We start from the raw sequence: 18,646 nt of genomic DNA on the forward strand, positions 1-18,646 counted from the left end.
AGACTGTCGATATCCTTAGCGAGAGCTGTCCAATTTTCAGTCTCCCCTCACACTGTCCAGCATCCTGCCCGCTCGCCCACAGGGACTCGGGTAGAACTTGTTCCGTGCGGGAAGGCGGAGCGGACGGCAAAGAATACTTGACCAAACGGATCGCAAGCGGGTGGAAAGCGTACACACAAGTGGGTGTTTCTTGTGGCCTTTGTGTGAGGAATGTAAGGGCTCGGAACGAGATCGGTCGAGGCGGAGCGGAGTGAAGTGGAGACTGCCGATGAGAGGAGGGGGGGCGGGGGGGGAAACTAGGACATCTAACATGTACGTGTGCGTGCCCGTGTGTGGGCTGTTCACTAGGAAACAAGGAAACTGGTTGCTCCCACATTCCAGTAATTGACCTTCGATTTTATTGTGCACGGGAAAATTTATTGCGCTTTCGATTGGTTCGCGTTGGCGCGCAGGATCGATTGGGGTTAAATTGTCACCCTGCTGGCTGCAAGATAACGGTGTGCGGGAACGCAATGGGAAATTGAAATCCGGATGGACTAATGGAACAATGTATTGAGGAACTTCACTTAAAGTTTTTATACTTGTTCTAAGAAGATAAGAAATGTTTATGTGTTTCTTCCAGAGTATAAAGAAGAGTAAGAAAAGAGCATTAATCTCTCAATCTTGCTTAAATTGCACGAAAGTTTTCCAAAACACTAAATTTTTTCTAAACCGGAATAGAGAAAACACAATGATTTTATTTCTAATTACTTCAAAAATTGATTTTGACTTGCATAATGTGTTAAGAAACCGATCGATATTGCTTCACATACAGTAAACAAACAATAAAGTTGAAGGATATGACAATATGCTTTTATGTATGTTTTAAACAGAACACCTTTTTTCACTATTTGCGTTACTTTTATAAGATTAAAGAAAAGAAATACATTTGATAACCTTAGATCAACTACATAAAACACACCCTCATTTTATCACTTTGTTGTTCAGTTTTATTATTCATATTTTGCTGGATTTCAACTTCTTGTTTTATTATTGTTAAAATACTTCAAATGACTTGAAAGTAGAATACACCATAAAGAAAATGGAAAGCTGTTCATCGAAATTGGATTAATTTGAGCACACATCGGGGATGCAAGTAAATTGTGTTCAAAATTTGTATTAAACCATTCATACGTTTAATAAGCTAATTCCTCAACAGAGCTGTTTGGTAAACTTTGAAAGTAATTTCATTTATTTCAATGAGATTTCAAAAGGTATTCTATGTTTAAATATTTGTTGCATAGTATCCGATGGCGCCACAATAGTTGGTCACCTTTCGCTCATCTTCCGCAAGACGGACGACCGGTCCCGTCCATTCGTTTGGGAAAGTTTAAAAAGATATATAAAAATGCGTTCAAAGAACTCGACCCCCCCCCCCGAAAAAAGGGGCAACGCGCGTTCATCACGGACGTTTGCACGAGCGGCAATAAATCGGAGCCGACCGAAAGAGGGCGGGCTTCTGGGGCCAGGGCTAAAAATAAGCGGATCGCAATCGGTTCCCGGTTACCGATACGACTTTCGCAGCGGGAAAGCGCGTGCGGCACGACGGGAAATTTGGTTTCCGTTTGGGAATTTCAAGAATCAATTGCAAACCATCTACCGTTCCGTTCCGTTCAGTTCCGTTCCCCATCCCTTGGGGATCGAAGTTCGTTTGGGGCCCTTGAGCGACTTGGTTTATGTCGTGGGGGTGTTGCGTTTTTTTGTATTGTACGTTCGATTTTGTTCCCCTCTCGCGTCGTGACACAAGCGATTCCGGAAGAATTCATCCTTCCATCGGTTCCTTTCTTTCCCCACCGCAAGGGAGGAGGGTGTAATGGGAATTCTAGCATGAAATGGTATAAATACTCCGCAGCCCACCCCGTTATTGGTTTCCGATTTTTCCAAAAATAAAGACACCACGATGAATGATCCCCGGATCACGTGGTCCGGCGTTGGGGGTTGAACCCATTTCGATTTGCTGATAATTTCCACCCGACCTTCGTGTCCCAACCTTCGACCCACCTCTGAAGCCAGACCGGTTTTGGTTGCGCCAGACACGCTAGGGATATTATTTATTTGAATTATGTTCCGAAGTGGGTTTCGGTTCGGGGACGGGACGGGAAAATCGAACGCGGCGCGATCGCAATCCGGATGTGTCGATCGTCGGGTGGCGTGTTTGCGAACCGTGGCCGAGATCGGCTTTTTCGCAGGGCGCCATGTACATTTGGGAAAGTGATTCCATGTGCAAAAGGATGGATAATTGCTCCATAGTTACTTTCGCGCGAGCATCAAGATCTTTTTCGGTGGTTTTTAATTTAACCCTTGAGAGTGGAAAATTGTCCACACTAAAGACCGAAAAAAGATGAAGAAAATTCAAACAAAACTGATCATGTCCCTGTGAAGAAAGCGACTTTCTAGCAAATGCGAGCATTTTCCAGCAGCGAGTCGCCCGCCATGCAAAGTGATTGTGCGAAAGCCGTGTTGTTTATTTATGCAAGATCGCTTCAAGTCGGAAAGTTTACTGGTGTGTGGATGAAAAGGAAAACGTTCTCGAAGTTCGACCGGGGGAGGGGCGGGGGGCATTTTTGAACCACGGCAGCGATCTTTGCCGGACCATCTTTTTGTTTGATGGAACCCCTCGAAACCCCCGCGCAAAACCCACCCTTTCCCTCACGCGGAAGTGCTCTTCGCTTAGCGCGAGGAAGATTTTCTTTGCCACTTTGTTTGTCTTTAGTTGGCCGTGGCCATTGCTTGGTGTGTGTGTGTGTGTGTTGGCGCGAGCTCTAATGAAAACATCACTAAAGCAACGCGATAGATGAATTATGGTTCAAGACGGATCGGCACGAGCCGTCCGCAGCGCTTCCCAGAACCCGAGGCACCGAGATTTTCCCGAACCAGGGAAGTGTTTGCAAGAGTTGATGGGGGAAAATTTGAAACGACTGACCGTGAAACATAAACGGACCGACCGGAGGGAAATCCCCTCAGCAGCAGCAGCTGGCGATAAGAGCAAATAAATTAAAACTCATTGAAGATTTTTCGGGTCTGCTCATTCTCGCCGTGGCGTTTCCGTGCGTGAGAACACGTCGCTTTGAAGGGTGTTTTTGGCTGCTCGCTGGAATCGCAAGCGGGAGGGAAAACGGTCTGGTATTCGATCGTGGCAGAGTACATCAATCAATGGCAGCCAAACGGGGTTTCGAAACATGATCAAAGATTTGGAAAAACCTTTCATTTTTGTATGCACCTCTAGGGAAAACAGCCGTTCACTTGCGTTGCGAAGACTCTTAAGATTTGATAAATGTTTGTCTTTGTAATTGTCTACCGTCACCGTGGATCAAATGACTTTGTTTGAATTGTAACATTGCAGCTCACGTCACCAGCGGAAGTGTCGATATTTAATCAATTTATCATTGGTTTTGTTCTATCCCTCTCCCAACAGGGTCAATGTTCAGCCGGTACACTGCCTGTGGCCTGGATAAACGAAGGTCCTGGACCGCCACCGCCATGTGCGACGTTTCGTGCACATGATAAATATAATAATAATAATAATAATAAAATTAGCACTAAGCCATACAATATTGATAATACTAAATATAACATGGAGAACCGGTTAAATGATAAACAACAGTGCCTTGACTATTTGGGCGATAATGGAGAGTTAAGTCCAGCACAAATTTGTAAAAAGTCGTCACAAAGTATTGAGACCAAGTTAAAAACATTACGTTTAAGACATTGTTGTGAACGTACCGTCGGCAGTGCTTTACACAACGCAGCCTACGCAGACGTGCTGAGCGGCGGGGCCGGCTGCACCGACCGGCTGACCGAGCTGCTGGAGACGGACGCGCTGGCGGCACGGATCACATGCGAATTTACCGAGGTGCTGATACGGTACGACTGCGGACAGAAGTACTCCATCATACACCGCTGTGAGGATTGTAAGGTAAGTGTCGTGTTTCAATTTGTTCCAAAAATGTCGAGGACGCGTGAGAAGTTGTCATGTAAATTTGGAAAAAGGCTTATTTCAGTTCAACTCTTTTCGAAGCATGTGCGACAATCAGCTTTCTGCTGATAATGCATCCAATGGTTGAACTGATAACGTTCTTTGATAGTAAATTGTGTCTGTTTTGGCATATTTTACTGTTTAAAAACCAATTATAAAATCTACTCCCTTTAAAACCAACTCACTATAAATTACCAGAAGTTTAAACATTGTAGGAAAATATTTCCAATTCGCTATCGCACCGTAACGGCACCGGAAAGTGTTTAGTTCCCGAGAGTTTTTCCCGGCGCTTGTAACGTTTTTTTTTTCTTTCTCCCCCGAATTGCTTTGGACGAATGAACGACGAAAACTCTTGAGCGCTTTCAGCGATTTCAACGTTTGCGCCGAATTAGACAAACTTTTGCTTCACTGCAAACCATTATCTTTATCGCTCTCATCATCCATCCCCGGTCCCGATGTTGCCATGGCATGGAAGCTGTGTTTATGTGTGTATGCGCGCGAGTCTGTTTATGTATGTGATGGTTGCGAATGCGAGCGAGACGGCAGATGGATTGCGTGGTGCGGAATCGAGAGTGGGCCATATATTCTACGCGAGGTCAATCTCGACCAAAAGTCGTTGGCTTTCTCGTCCTGCCCAGGTTTACACCCGGGGGGGAAGTTGAGGTGTCACGGGGGGGAGGGAAGGATAATCGGTCCAGCAACCCAGGTTTGCTACATTGTTGCCAGTGGGCCCCCTCTCCATCCTCTCCTTCCTCCTCCCCTACAAGATAGTCGTTCCCGCGGCGAACGGTTCGACTCGGAGCATTTCCGCTGAAGCGATCAGCGTGTGCGGTAATGAGGACAACCCATGGGTGAGGGTTTGACGGGGGAGGTTGGGAAGGAGAAGGAAAGGAACTAAATGTGCGTGTGAATGTGTGTACGTTGGTTGGATCCTTCGGGGTGAAGGATGCCACCGGATCAAGCAGATGATGATGGTGGTTGAAAACGCACATTTTCCTTCTCCTCTCCGGTCCACCTCCTGCTCGTTTCCTCCAGCGTCTCCTCACCCACACGCTCCTAACCGTTCCAATCCTCATCGTATCGGTGCGGTTCGCTTATTTTTATTATTCTCTTGCCCTCTTGCCCCGATGCTTCTTGCGCGGTGAACTCTGGACCGGAAATGAGCAAAACCGGAAGGCGAGGGATGTTGGTCGGTTGGTGTGTGTGTGTGTGTGTGTGTGTGTGTGTGTGTGTGTATGTGCGCGTTTGTTTGTGAGTGTGGTGAGGCAACCCCGGAGAGGATTTGTTGGACCCGCCGCAGCCCCGAAAACTTAACCACACAAACGCAAAGCGAACCGTGTCTCGAAGGAATGCTTGGCAAATGGCATCGCGCTGGAGGCGCACGGGGTCGAAAATGGCCATGGCGGACAGGGATTCCACATTCCAAAACCGAGCACCGACCGTATGGAAGGCTTTTCCTGTCCACACTCATGTTGTATGTGTGCATCGTTTTCGCTACATTTCGTTCGTGTGTAGCCCAAGCGTTCCAGGCCAAAATTAGCGCAATGCAGATGGAATGAAAAATTATGCTTCATCATTCGGGCTTGGCCCCGAAAACCATCCCGAATGTTGCGACAAACTATAACCGAACGGTGGGTTACGTAGCCGCAAACTGCGAACGCGGGAGGGGGGAAGCGATGCCGATGCCGGAAGCAACGGGCCGCCCGCTGGGTACTCGCCCTGTATAGATGGTTTGTGGGAAAATTATCATATCTTTCCACGGCAGTCACTTGAACGGTCGCTCGGTCAGAGGTTCCCAAAGGTCCTCGCAGCAGCAGCAGCAGCATCGGCATGAATGTAATTACTGTTAAACTTTCAACAGCACTTACCACCGTCGCTACCGCCGCTAAGCTGAGTACCTGCACTTGATTTCATCCTACACTTTCAACACTCTTTTCCAGCAGAAACGGCCAACCCCGTTCGCCCACGGTTTTACATTCTCTTATGTGCCTTCTCCTTTTTGTTCTCCCTTCAAGGCACATTAAAGTGTTTGAAGTAGAAACAATTAAACCTATTAGTCAAACCACGCGGCGCACCGCCAGCACTATTTCTATGCTGCCCGGTGGTATTCAGCACACCAGCTTTCTGCTGCAGATCTAAACGACACTCATCACAATGATTACGGCGATGACGAGGATTATGGTGATGATGATGATGTTGCTGCTGCTGATGGCCAACATCGTGGTGAGGGTGGTTGCAATGAGTTGCAAACGAAATGGTTGTGTAATCATTCTCGACCAATTCGCCGCCCGAGAGATTCTTTCTATGGGAAGACATTTTGTGAAAGTATCAAAAGTTGCGGTTAGAAAACATTGGTAAATGTTGGTTGGCTTTTTGTTTGTTTTTGCTAGAACTGATGTCAAAAAGAAATAATCGGTCTAAATTAAAAAACATATAGTTTTTAAAATATCTTGTTAGGTTTATCGAGCTTTCATTGTTGGAGAGTCAATAGTAGACGATAGAACATAAACCGAACAAGAAGTATCAAAAGCAAATTTGATTTCAAAACAAGTCAAACCTATTATTAAGACTTACATGACATACTAAAAAAGTTCCCCAAAACAATGCCAATAACTCTTTGAGCGAGAGCAGCCAGTGCTCTACTAATGCTAGCCGAAAACCAAACCGGATCGCCGCCGGGACAGGAAATTGATTTTAATAATAGATTTGACAATGATGCCACATCGTCGGGGGAGCTGTGTATTTGGGAGCCGTTTGCCTTTGCCTCGCAAATCTCTGCCCCGCTGGGATCGAAGTCCGAGTCCTAGCCAAATAAGCTACACCCAGTGAGGTCCCGGTACACGGAAAACGGGGTCAGTTGATTCAATTAGCTCGCACACAAATTGTTACTATCCACGCTTCCAACGCCCAGTTTCGCCTCGGGCGTCCTTTAGTTTCGTGTTTTCGGTTTGGTGTGTTTTTGGTGTTTTTTTTTCCACCGCCCGCTCACCGTAGTTGCCGTCGTTGTTGGCAAGTGCTTTCAATTAGGGCCCCGGATCTATTAGGGAATCATACATTAAAGCTTAATAAGGAGGTGTCGGTCGGTGTGGGTCCCAGTGCCACAAACACCAGTTAATGAATCTCGGGGCCACGGGCTTTTACCTACTTTCACCGTTTTCCCCTGTGGGTTCGAGGGAGAGGTCCGGGGGTGATATTGGTTTTACGCAGCGCTAGGAGGTGGAAGATGGAGACGCCTAGTGCGGCTTGTGACCGATGGAGGCGCCCAGTAGCTCATGTTCGGTCTAATGGAGACGCCCGGTTGTTTGTAGGACTATGACAAAATTTTCACAAAAAACATTATTGAATCTAATTGTACTAAATAAAATTCCAGTGTCTGATTAAAATTATTCGTTGGAAGCTTACGTTGTTCGTTTCGATTTACCCCGAAAGGTATTTCGAATGTAACACATACCGAGCATCCGACATCTCAATTCAAGTCACTCAACAAACACGTCATTAATCCCGCGACCTGTTTCACCACCTTCCCGTCATCAAGTAAACTGTTTCTTGAATGAGCACACGGTTCAGATAACGGCACACAAAAGGGAGACGGGGGTGTTTTTAATCGCCTCCTCCTAGGGCGAGAGAGCCACACTTGAACCCCAACCGAAACCCGTTTGCCCCGGAAAACCTTTTGTGAAGGATGAATGAATACCAGGCTCGGGCTGTATAATTACCATTAAAATATCATATGTTTTCATTTCATAACGCAAATTAACATATCGGAGGCCCGGGTGTATTGTTGAAGGACCTAAATAAACATCGCCTTTCCCTCAGCGTCGGGTTTTCAGCTTGCCGACAGGATAAGCAAAGCGAGCATTGTTTACCGAAACCCCAGGCCCGGTTGCGTAAGTGTGTCGATTAAGTTTCCACCTTTTGCCATACCGAACCGTATCTTGCCGCGTTGATAAAGACCGTGACGCTTGGTTCGGCTTTCACCTCTGCCCTGAACAATTGCAGTTTAAACGAAACTGACGCTTACACCCCGACCCTGTCACCTTACTGCTCGCTCCTTACGCTCCGCGCTTTGCGTGAGCGTCGTTTGTGTGAACCATTTATAAAAGGATTTATTCGTTGCGTTTGTGGTAGCAATAACGTTGGAAAATTGGATCGCTTCAATTCCGCCACTCAACGCCTTCCGGCACCCACTTTTGGCCAACCTGTGCTGCACATCTGCAAACACACACGTACACACACAAACACACGACAGCTGAAGAAAAAAGGCTTCCAAATTGGAGCAAAACATGCCGCCCACTTGCGGGTGGCATTGATTTCCCATAAATCTTGTTATGGCTCCCATAAACCTGGCAAAGGTGGACGCGTTGCCGGAACACATGTGCCGCAGCATAACCACTGCCACTCGACGTCGGCGACTGAGTGAGTGAGTGAGTGAGTCGCCGTCACCGATGCCGATCCCGTTTGACTGATTTGACCCCCCACCACACACTTCGTTTGCCCACGCACACCTTTCTAACGGGGTTGGTTTTTTTGTCGCCCTCCCCCACCCTCTGCACAACAATACTTCACTCAAATTTCCCCCCTATTTTCTCCACCGTTGTTTGCTGGAACAGAACCGAAGGGGCAGAGCATAAGGAAGCGGGTCAGCGGGACAAAAACCTGAACCCTGATATCGCGTTAATAGTAGCGGAAAAATGGGGGTGGGAAAAGAAAGAAGTAAAATGTGTCATCCCTTCGGCACCATATGTCACTAATTAAAGGAGAAGTGTTAACAACGCCCGTGGGACCGCTGTTTACAATCTGCTTTACGACTGTTGATTTGGGGATTATTTTCGTGCCGTTATTGGAGGGCTTCGGTCCGGTTGTTAAAAACGCCTCGGGATGCCAATCGTGCTGCCTCATTTGATGCTTTGTTGAGAAGGTTTTCTATACAATATATGTTGTATATTGTTTCTTTTTACGGATAGAATATAAAAATAAAAATCATTAAACTCTTACCGGCACACTCTCTGTTAGAAAAATGATTCGTCCTATGCATAACGCTCAAACGAACCGCACGATAGCGGCACTCGAAATCTCCTGGAGCCAATTAGCAGTTCCGGTAACTAATTTAAAACTTGTCAATGAAACGAGGTTAAGATCTCCTTTGCTACCCGGACCCGACCACAAAATCGTGCCCCCTCGCCGCTCGGGTAGATGTCGATGCAGGCGATGTTTGGACGTGTTGTCGAGCCGCCTGCATTTGCATTTGCGCCCGTGCAGCACGATATGGTTCGGTTCGGTTCAGTTTAAGTACGCTCTCTCCCATTCCGGTCGTTTCTGTGGGAACCGGCTGAAGTGGCTTCTCCCAACCCGGATCGGCCTACCACCGTTCGCACGCTGACCTTCTGGGTAGCGATGCGGTGACGAAAAGAAACCACATCAATCAAACGGGGAAACATTCCGACACCGTGAATCACGGGCGAATTAGTTTGACGAAATGGCGGAAACAGTGTGCAGCAAGCTTAATGGACCGGGGCGAAGGTCGCGCCCGCGGGGGAGGGGGGGGGGGATGCGGTACATAGGAAAGAATAATTTTGCCTCCCATCGGAACCGATGATAAATGCTATTTTGGGGACGCAAACGTTACGGCGTCGGCTGGACGAGCTGCATCCGCAAGCGCATGTGACAGTTTTTCCGCCCAGTCACGTTTCAGTCTTCCTACAACAGGAAGATGGTTTTAGGATTTAAAAAAAAATTATCACAGTTTATTTAACCTGAAACGTTGAATCAGAAATCAGAATTCTACAATTTTTTATTGATTAATTTAATAATTTAAATTATGTAATTTACCAATTTCATATATGACCCTTCATTATTTGCAAAATTTCTAATTCTTGCGAACCGAAAATTTCTTTCTTCAACGAACCGATGGAAAATGTGTACGTAGGAAAACGTTCCGCTCTTGCTGAATCACCCAGGCTTTCCCGGAACCGTGAACCATTTTTCAATCACCATTGGGAAACGATTCACCCGTGCACATACCGTCGAGCAGCGAAAATTGTATGATTGACACAATTTTCCCACAAATCTGCTGGCGGTTTGGAAATAAGGGAAGGGAAAGAAAGGGGAAGGTGGCAAAGGAGAGTAAGGTGCTGAATTTTATGTTATTTTTAAATTCTTCTTCCATCCAAAAACCGTGGGACGCCTTCCGTCGGGTGCGGGGTCGGTGCATGTTTGTTTCGCCTCCGAAAAATTCGGAACACTCGGAAAAGTTTCCGCGACGTCACCTAGGTTCGCAAGCGGGAAAGGAGGCAAGGCGGTGTTCATTTCTTCTCCTCGCGTTTTGTCGCGGTTATACCGCTTACAATGAAGCCCCCGATGCACTTCCCGCGCGCCGGTTAATGGACTCAAAATGGTGTCCTCCGCTGGGGCGTGATGGAAAATGTGGAATGTGGGAAAATGAAATTGAAAAAAAATGAAGTGGATGGTGGAAATGCTTTGTCAGTCGCGTTTATTTTATTTCTGAGTTGGTGATTTCTTCCTTCCAATCTTTACTGAGCTACAATGCTGTTGCATGGTGCATTTTGTTCGAGTGAGGGTTTTTTCCTCCCCGCAGCAGAGTGGTGCATCTTGTCTCCGAAGAAATTGGGTAACCATCGTGGTTGGTTCCGGTGCATTGAATAAATATTTTCGATAATAATTTTCTTCCACTCGCCAGAAGCGAGGCATCACCACTTCGAAATGCCAGCGTAAGAAATGAACCACAAGCGAGTTGCTGCGTTCGTTTTGTCTGCCATTCGCTCTTCCGACGGTTTTCAGGATTGGAGCTCGAGCAGGAACCGCGGTGTTCCGTGTGCCGGGGCAGTCCTTGCTCGGAAGGAAGCTGTGTGTTTCCCCCCTTCCAGGGATCGTTCTCGCTCACTCTCGCACTGTGAGGTGCTAGTCATGGTGGAACCAACGGAACGCGAAACGGTGTGATATGATGTTCCGAAAATCTAGGTCACACCACTCAAACCACCGCTGCATCTTCCTCGAGGAACAATGAACCAAAGGGTCACACGGAGCCTGGGGATTGGGTAGAATGGTGTCGGTTTGGCCAACGGGGAGGGGAGTGGGTGGACGCAAGGCGGGGGCGTAGAATGAATACTCGGTGCGGTTTCTTTTCCCTATTTTCTTTTTTTCTTTCTGCACAAACATTGTTAGTTCGCCCATCCGACTCCTAAGTGGGCACATCGGTGGGGTAGTGCCAGTGTGTGAGTGTATTTGTGTGCCGCCAATAATGGCAGCTGTATGCGTGTCCGCTTTGCGGTGAGCTTTGCATTCTTTATCGGACACTTGGCAATTCGGAACATGCCCGTTGTTGTTCTGCAACAAGAACGCTCCGACCAGTTTCTTTCACTTCGTTCACCCGTTGCCACCGCGATGCTCTCTGTCCTGTTCGTTTTTTTAACAGCAAAGCTTTCTTTCTTTCCTTCACTGCTACAATGCATTTTCTTCGTGTCACCGGGGCCGAGCACTAGCGCGGACGGTCACGTAGAGACGATACATCCGAGGCTTTGGCGAGGGGCGAAACGGTCCACCCACTCTTCGCAACCGACGCGCAACGTACCGCCATTGTTGTATCTGGGTCAGTACCGGGCGCACAAGGGGACCAAACAAGGGGAAAAATAGATAGGGAAAACCAACCCCCGCAATAATGGCATCGGGCGGTGGCGGGAAAAGGGAACCGAGCGGTTTGGGGTGCTGATTCGATGGAGTGTGTGCTTCGTTGCAAAGCAAAAGAAGGTTCTGAGAAGATTGTCAAGCTGGTGGAAACTTAGACAGCAGACACCTTTCGGGGCGTTTTGTGGTGGTTCCGCCACAAGGAGGAAAGCAAAAAAAAACTGGCAGCAGGCGTAAGAAACGTCAAACTGGAGCAGGATCACACTAACACACGCGTCGCACATTTTCACACATTGTTTGTGACATGTACATAAATCATATCTCGCCTGTGTTCGCCTTGCTGGTTCGAGATGAGAAATCCTCAAACCCGAATGATGGAAGAAGACAGCGTATAGTGAACTTTTAAGAAAAAAATGTAACTTGAAGATAAAGTGAAAGATGGAAAAAAGTGATACAAAGCGACAACAAAGTTGATTCGAAACCATAAGGCGTCACAGAGTAGAATACTGTCCGATTTAAGACAAAACTCAACATAAATGGTTAACACTAGAATCCAAAAGGCATTCATTTTATCGGCAACGCAATTTTTTATTGTAATAGCTCAAAAATGGCTGAATATTTCTAGCTGGCTGAATATTAAAAAAACATTCGGCTTTTCTTAAAATTAAAAACTACATATAAAACAAAACATTCAGATATCAGAGAACCAACATGACTACCCGTAGAATACTTTTTTGAAGCCATTTTAAAGAGCTAGCGGAATAATGAAGTGTAACATACAAAAATTAAAAACGATAAAAGATAGTCAACAAATATACTAAAAAGTAACCGTTTACGGTTTTCTTCGAAAAAATTTCGAAAACGAAGAAGTTGTTTAAAACAAATGGTCATTAATTCAAAATCAAATTAAGAATGTTTTAGTCGAAAAAAGACAAAATGTGGTCGTTTCACATATGTTAAACGAATTAATGTATTTGGAAAAACTTTTCCTGCGTTTTGTTTATCTCCACTTCGGGATGCTATTTAGAGTCGTCACGGAAATAGTTTTATTTTCTTTCCACACCACGCTACAAAGTATCGAGGATCGGACAAGTGCCGTTGATGGTGGTTCCCATCTGACCCTGGTCGATGTGGCGTTAATCATCACCAGCCACTTACTGACGCTGCTGACCTTCTTGGCCATAGTTATTATTTTCCCAGCCCCGGCCAAAGCGCGTGTCGAAAGCAAACTCGAGCCGCAAAGCTGTCCGCCTTGTTTCAGCGTATCCAATTAGCTGTAAATAGTTGCAGGAACCGGTCAGGAACAACATGTCGTAAAACGGTGGAACCGCTGGGGCCGTTTAAACCTAAACAGGTCAACAACATCCGTCGATCGGTTTGGCCGCGCAGATTAGCATATTTAATGGGTCATTTTTAGCTGCGGTCTTTTCGGCACATGAGAGTTTCTTGTAAAATGTAGTAAAAACTAAATAAGAAGGCTTTCGAACGCACCCGAAGCTGCACGCTTAGGTTAGAATCGTGCCTTTATTTTATGTGTCTTTCGAGCAGCTCATGTGATATTTAAAGCGCTCCGGTCCGAATTGTTAATTTTTCATCATTAAAACAGGCTGTACTGACACAAAGCCGTAAATGTATGTACAAAAATGAGCCATTTCAATCACATGCTGAAAAAGAAAAACAACTCACTCTCCTTGTTCCCATGCCCGGTTTTTGGCTTCGTTTGAGATCTTCTAAATCCCCTCCCCCCGGGGTTGCCAAAGTCCTTCCGCAGCGCGGCCAAAAATCTCCGCTCATTTCCGGCGATGGCCCCCTTGATCCATCACGTCAGTGGAATAATTTATTTCACCCGCAGACCGGCCTCGACGGCAAAAGACGGATAACAACCCACGTCGTCCAAGTCGTCGGCGGCCCACTTGATCCTTCGCCCGGTGTATAGGCTTTCGATGTGTTCCACTTGAAGGGACGAGCAAATAATGATGATGGCCGACCCTCGCATCCGGATACCACCGACCTTGGGTACCTCCATCTTTTGCCGGCAGTTTGTCGGGCCACCCGCTAGCCACCCCTCGCTCTTTCCTTTCGATTCTGGAGCATTTTTGTGCGGATCGTAGGATTCGGTGAGAGGTTTTTTCTTCCCTCCCCCGACACCCTTCACTCCTCCATACCGGCTCCAGGACAGGTGCGCAAGGATGACGGCGAAGGATGTCCGTCGACCACCGCGTTCGCCGCACAGCGTTTAACCGACGTTCGCCGTACCCGTCCTGTGCTTGCGGAAATATTTATCGTGCGTCAGTTGCTCGCCGCAAACGGTGAAACAGGAAAAATCTGCCGGTCGGGTGTATCATCGTGGCATCCCCCTTCCCCCACGATTCGTCAATGGGGTGTTCCAGCTCCGGGAAGGGGATGGAACAAAGATGAAAAATGGTCGCGAATGGATATCGATTCACCGCTCCGGGAAAATGGTGGCTCATCGTGTTAGTTTTTGATAAATTGAACTGGAATCTTTTCCGATGCGAGGGTAATTTTTTAAAAGACAAACGGCATTTTCCACCGTTATGTCATCCGTTTCTAGTCCGCCTTCCCGAAGCGAATTTCCTCCGGTGAAAATGAGTTCGGCTCCACTACTGGCGAACTTTTTCCGTTAAACAAAGCACATGCCCGCTGCAGACATCCTCCGACTTCAGGCACAGGTCCTTCACGATTCACTCGAGTGCACGTAATGCAGTGCAGCTGAAGTGCTGTTGAGAAAATGTCACAAGTTGTAATACTGACTTGTGCACGGCTGAACTCGAGCAAAGCGTCGAAAGAAATCACCAGAGGGAGAGGGAGAGAGAGAGAGAGAGTGAGACACAAATTTAACAAATGATAAGAAGCTGCACGAATGGTCCATAGGTGGCATCCAAAAAATCATCTATTTTACTCTCATTAAAAGCAGCGTGCCTATGTCTTACACGAAGCGATTTTGAAAGCAAAGAAGCTGCCTTGCCTTAGGGCATACATGAACGGGCGAATGAGAACCACAAGTGCGCGGTTCTGACACGATGAGTCATATTGATCAACGGGTGCTTACGGGGAGCTTGCCAATGGATATGGTCATTCTTTGCGGACAGGCATTTCAACCACTTTTACTTGCAACAACACTGTACAAGTCTCTTAAAATTAATCTTTAACACACTAGCTATAGTTTCAAAACCATGAAAATTCAGCTTATCAAATGAAATGATCCAGTGAAAACGTTCGGTACGACTGTATTAGATAAATGTGCCTGTGTTCGTGTCGCATTGGAGGTAGCTTTTCCCCCGAAGAAATGCTTCGCCCTCTCGGCCACCCAAAAATACTCTGGCAACACTGGAGCTGGGAAAAAACGGGAAAAGCTCTCATCGGAGCATGCGAGATTCTGAGTGTTTTTGAGGTTTTAGCCTCGGCACATAGGTACAGTGTTTATTTTTCTCCTTTTGCGTGCCGTTCTTCTCTACTTAACGCATCTTTATAAATATTTGGGAATATTAAACTAAGTATTGTGCAACACATCAATCACGATTTTTTCTATCAACCATATTTTTACCAATTACATCCTTTAGTTATATAATTAGATCGTCAACCGACGGTCAAAGATATTTTCCTTTAAAATACTTTTGAATTTTCTGAATTTGTTTTTGATAATTAAATGTTGTAAAAGATCCATGTTTGAACGATTTTTATGTCATTGATTTTTACGGAATAATTATTGATGTAATCAACAATCAGCACTTTAGTGAATATTCTTTAGTGCGTTCATTAATAAAAACATTAAACAATCACAAAAAAATAATTAAAATGATACAATTTTCACGTTTTCCATAACAATAGAAACAGGAAAAAACGCAAAGAAAACACAATATCTAAACTCTGCTCCAGTGAAAAGACACCAAGCATTGCTATCACTGATTGACCAGGTTCAGGAACACGGGTGCATGGTATTGATAACGTTCTCTTATCCATGCACGACCGTTTTGTATTGTTATTTTTAATCCTAACATAGACCACTACCCACACACACGAACACTACGTACAGGCTCCCTGCAAACGTGAGAGCGACAGCATGTGGATGCTAAACGATGGATTCCTCAAGCTCACGTAAACTTATCCTAGACGCTATTTCTCTCTCTCCATTTCTCACTGTTGGGTGTGTGTGTGTGTGTTCCTACTAACACACAGAACCACACACCTACACACCGAATAACTTTGACATGTCCTGGTAAGGGGGAGCCGTAACATCCAAGAAGCAGTAATTTTTCACTCAAATTTGCATCATTGCTTCGAAACGATACATTTTCTTATTTTTTCTTCCCCCTTCGCATCCTTTACGCTGGGGAGGGGGGTGGGTGCGGGTGGTAGTCGCAAAAATTTGACAGATCCTTGAATGAGCAAGGGAAACGATTTGTCAATTACATTGCCGTACTCCATCTAAAGGCCGAATGTTTGTGAGTGTAAATATAAAAAGAGTTTATCAATTCCCTAATGGAGAGCAGGACGAAAAGAGTGAAACGAGGCGAAGTAGTACCGAATTTTCCCTGCGCGAAAGCGATAGGACATCGAAACGGGCACGAACAGATGCTGCAGCACCGGCCAAGGAAAAAAAAGGAGCAACGGAGCGCGCTGTTGGGTGCTGCTCGATTCAAATTTGTTCACAACGGGCCGTGCAAGCGTGCCACTGACATGGAAACGGGAGCCCGAAACCATGTGTGAGGTTTCGAAAAAAAAGCCCTGAAAAGGCAGAACGGTTGAATGCAGCCGAAGATTCAAAGGCGCCTGCCCTGGAGCGTGGATCCGATGCACCAATCCCGTTGATAGCAACGTAAGGAAGGAAAGGTCATCCCGGCAGGTGGAAGCCGAAAATTCGCCCCACCAGCGAAACGGGCTGAACTTTGGCAACCTTAACCCACAAGCGGATCGCAAACAAACACAGCATGCGCCGCGTGTGAGAGCTGTCGTGAAAATGGATCCCCGCACGGCTCGGGACGGCTCGGATCAGGTCGGCATTACATAACACCAGCAGTTCATGATGAGCTGCCAATGGGCTGGGTGTGGGCAGGATGGTAAGAGTGGGTTGCTCGTTGCTATCACCTATTAGTGCAGGGTGTGGGGGGGACGATGGGATCCTGGGTGGATTGCAAACTAGTGCAGAATTTCTTGAAATTGCAAGGAAAAATAGTGGTATTGCGTGTATTGCATCAGTCTTGTCGTTAAAAAATTGTCTATTTTCATCCTTCCTAATGATTACAAATGAAAATTGAAAACCACATACTTGAATCTCTGGCAGTGTTTGATTTGATCGGCAATTTTTGATATTCATCGAAATTAATTGATATTTATGCGTGCTAGATGTTTTAAAAATCAATAGGCAAATTTACAACTTAAAAATAACTGAATGTGAAGAAAACCATCATTTTTGAGACTCCAATAGGTAATGTCTGAGGGTAAAAATTCAAATCCATCGAATCTTTTCCTGTTTGTCAGAGTACAAACTTTTATAGATATACTTTAGGTCATAAAAAAAAGGAATATTTAACTCATTAATGTCCTATGCTTGCTAAATTTTGTTTACAGAGGTGTAGAAGGAATGCGTTAAGCCTTAAAGGGGACTTTGACCGAGAAAGATAATGAAAAAAGTGATAGCTGAAGCGTTATTCCAGTAAAACGCAGCCACTTTTACTTTGTTAGGTGACTTTTTGGCTGCTCTGATATTCTAAAAGAGTATATAAGTCCACTTGGCATGCTCCGCTTCGTAAATTGTATTTCTAAAGAAGCTTTTAGCAGAAGATGTTAACAGTTTTATTGTGAAATTTTTCACCTCAAATCCAGAGAAATCTCACATATAAAACTCACTCAGCCAGCAGATATCAGACTGCAAGAAGCATTAAAAGTATAAGTAAGTGAAAACCATCAGAAATGTGCTGAATTCAAGATTTATACGACTTGCTGTGCTGTAAATATATATTTCCAAATATTATAATCAAATGTAGCAACCATTTTTGCATTTCATATTGTTGTAGTACTACTGATTCATACAATCGTAATACAGAAAATGGAGTAATCCATACATTTGACACTAAAAGGTGACAAAGTAATATTCTTATGCTCGTCTAACCCATGTCTTCTTCTTTTCTTCTCTCTTCCGTTTTCTCTACAGGAGGCATATCGAAGGTGGGGCTGCAGTGTTTTTATACCGTACTTCGCGTCGAGGGAGGACATCAAAAGTGTTAACAATAAAACCGGTAATCGAGACAGTGACCGAGCGACCCAGGGGAAATCGAACGCCAACCATGGGACCGCCGCGAACAAGCAGACTGAGCCGAATTTGAGCGATGCGAACAAACAGCAACTAGTAAAAAATATATCAATCACTGTAAAAAGGTATGTGCGAGGGAATGCGGTAAGCAACGGATGTATTGTTTTACAAAGTTTACGTCTAGGGTGTATTGTAGGCATGAGTTTTTTTTTATCTAAACAAACACTTCAAAAACATATTTGTTCGCGGGTTTTCCAAATCCATACGAACGATGGTCACACTCCATTAAATAATCGACGAATGGTATGGTTGATGGTTTCCTCGAATTAACATCAACATTTTCACCCTCCCCCTACCCCTTCTTCCGTTTGTCTACTAACCAGTTTTTTCCCAGTTGCAAAGATGTTTTCCTCGAGCTCACCGCAAGTAGATATTCGAGCTGGATGGTAACATTTTTTCCTTCTTCTATCCGAGGCCAATCGTTAGAAGTTCATCCGTTAGGCATGGCTTATTCAGCTCCCCTTTTACTCCAGACAACCCCAGTCCACAAAATAAAAAAAAAAACCCCTGGAGAAGCGAGGATCGATCGGACTGGGATGCGCCTCCGCCAGGCCAAAACCATGGGGCGGAACGTCGTGAATAAATAATTCCGTACCACCGTTTCATTTGGGAATTTCCACACTCCACACACTGACGTGGTTCTCCGAAAAGGGCTGCCT

The 18,646-nt window shown here is 45.6% G+C and overlaps 1 protein-coding gene across 1 annotated transcript in view; it reads left to right on the top strand.

Moving 5' to 3' along the window:
- The window catches only part of LOC131266295 (uncharacterized), a 32,389-nt gene that overhangs the window by 8,520 nt on the left and 5,223 nt on the right, over positions 1-18,646 (top strand). Inside the window, exons 2-3 of the mRNA XM_058268743.1 lie at positions 3,455-3,955; positions 17,829-18,052. Coding sequence (XP_058124726.1) covers positions 3,455-3,955; positions 17,829-18,052 — 725 coding nt within the window. The remainder of the gene's footprint in view (positions 1-3,454; positions 3,956-17,828; positions 18,053-18,646) is intronic.

This window comes from Anopheles coustani, chromosome 2, assembly GCF_943734705.1.
Source record: "Anopheles coustani chromosome 2, idAnoCousDA_361_x.2, whole genome shotgun sequence".
Classification (NCBI taxonomy): Eukaryota; Metazoa; Arthropoda; class Insecta; order Diptera; family Culicidae; genus Anopheles; species Anopheles coustani.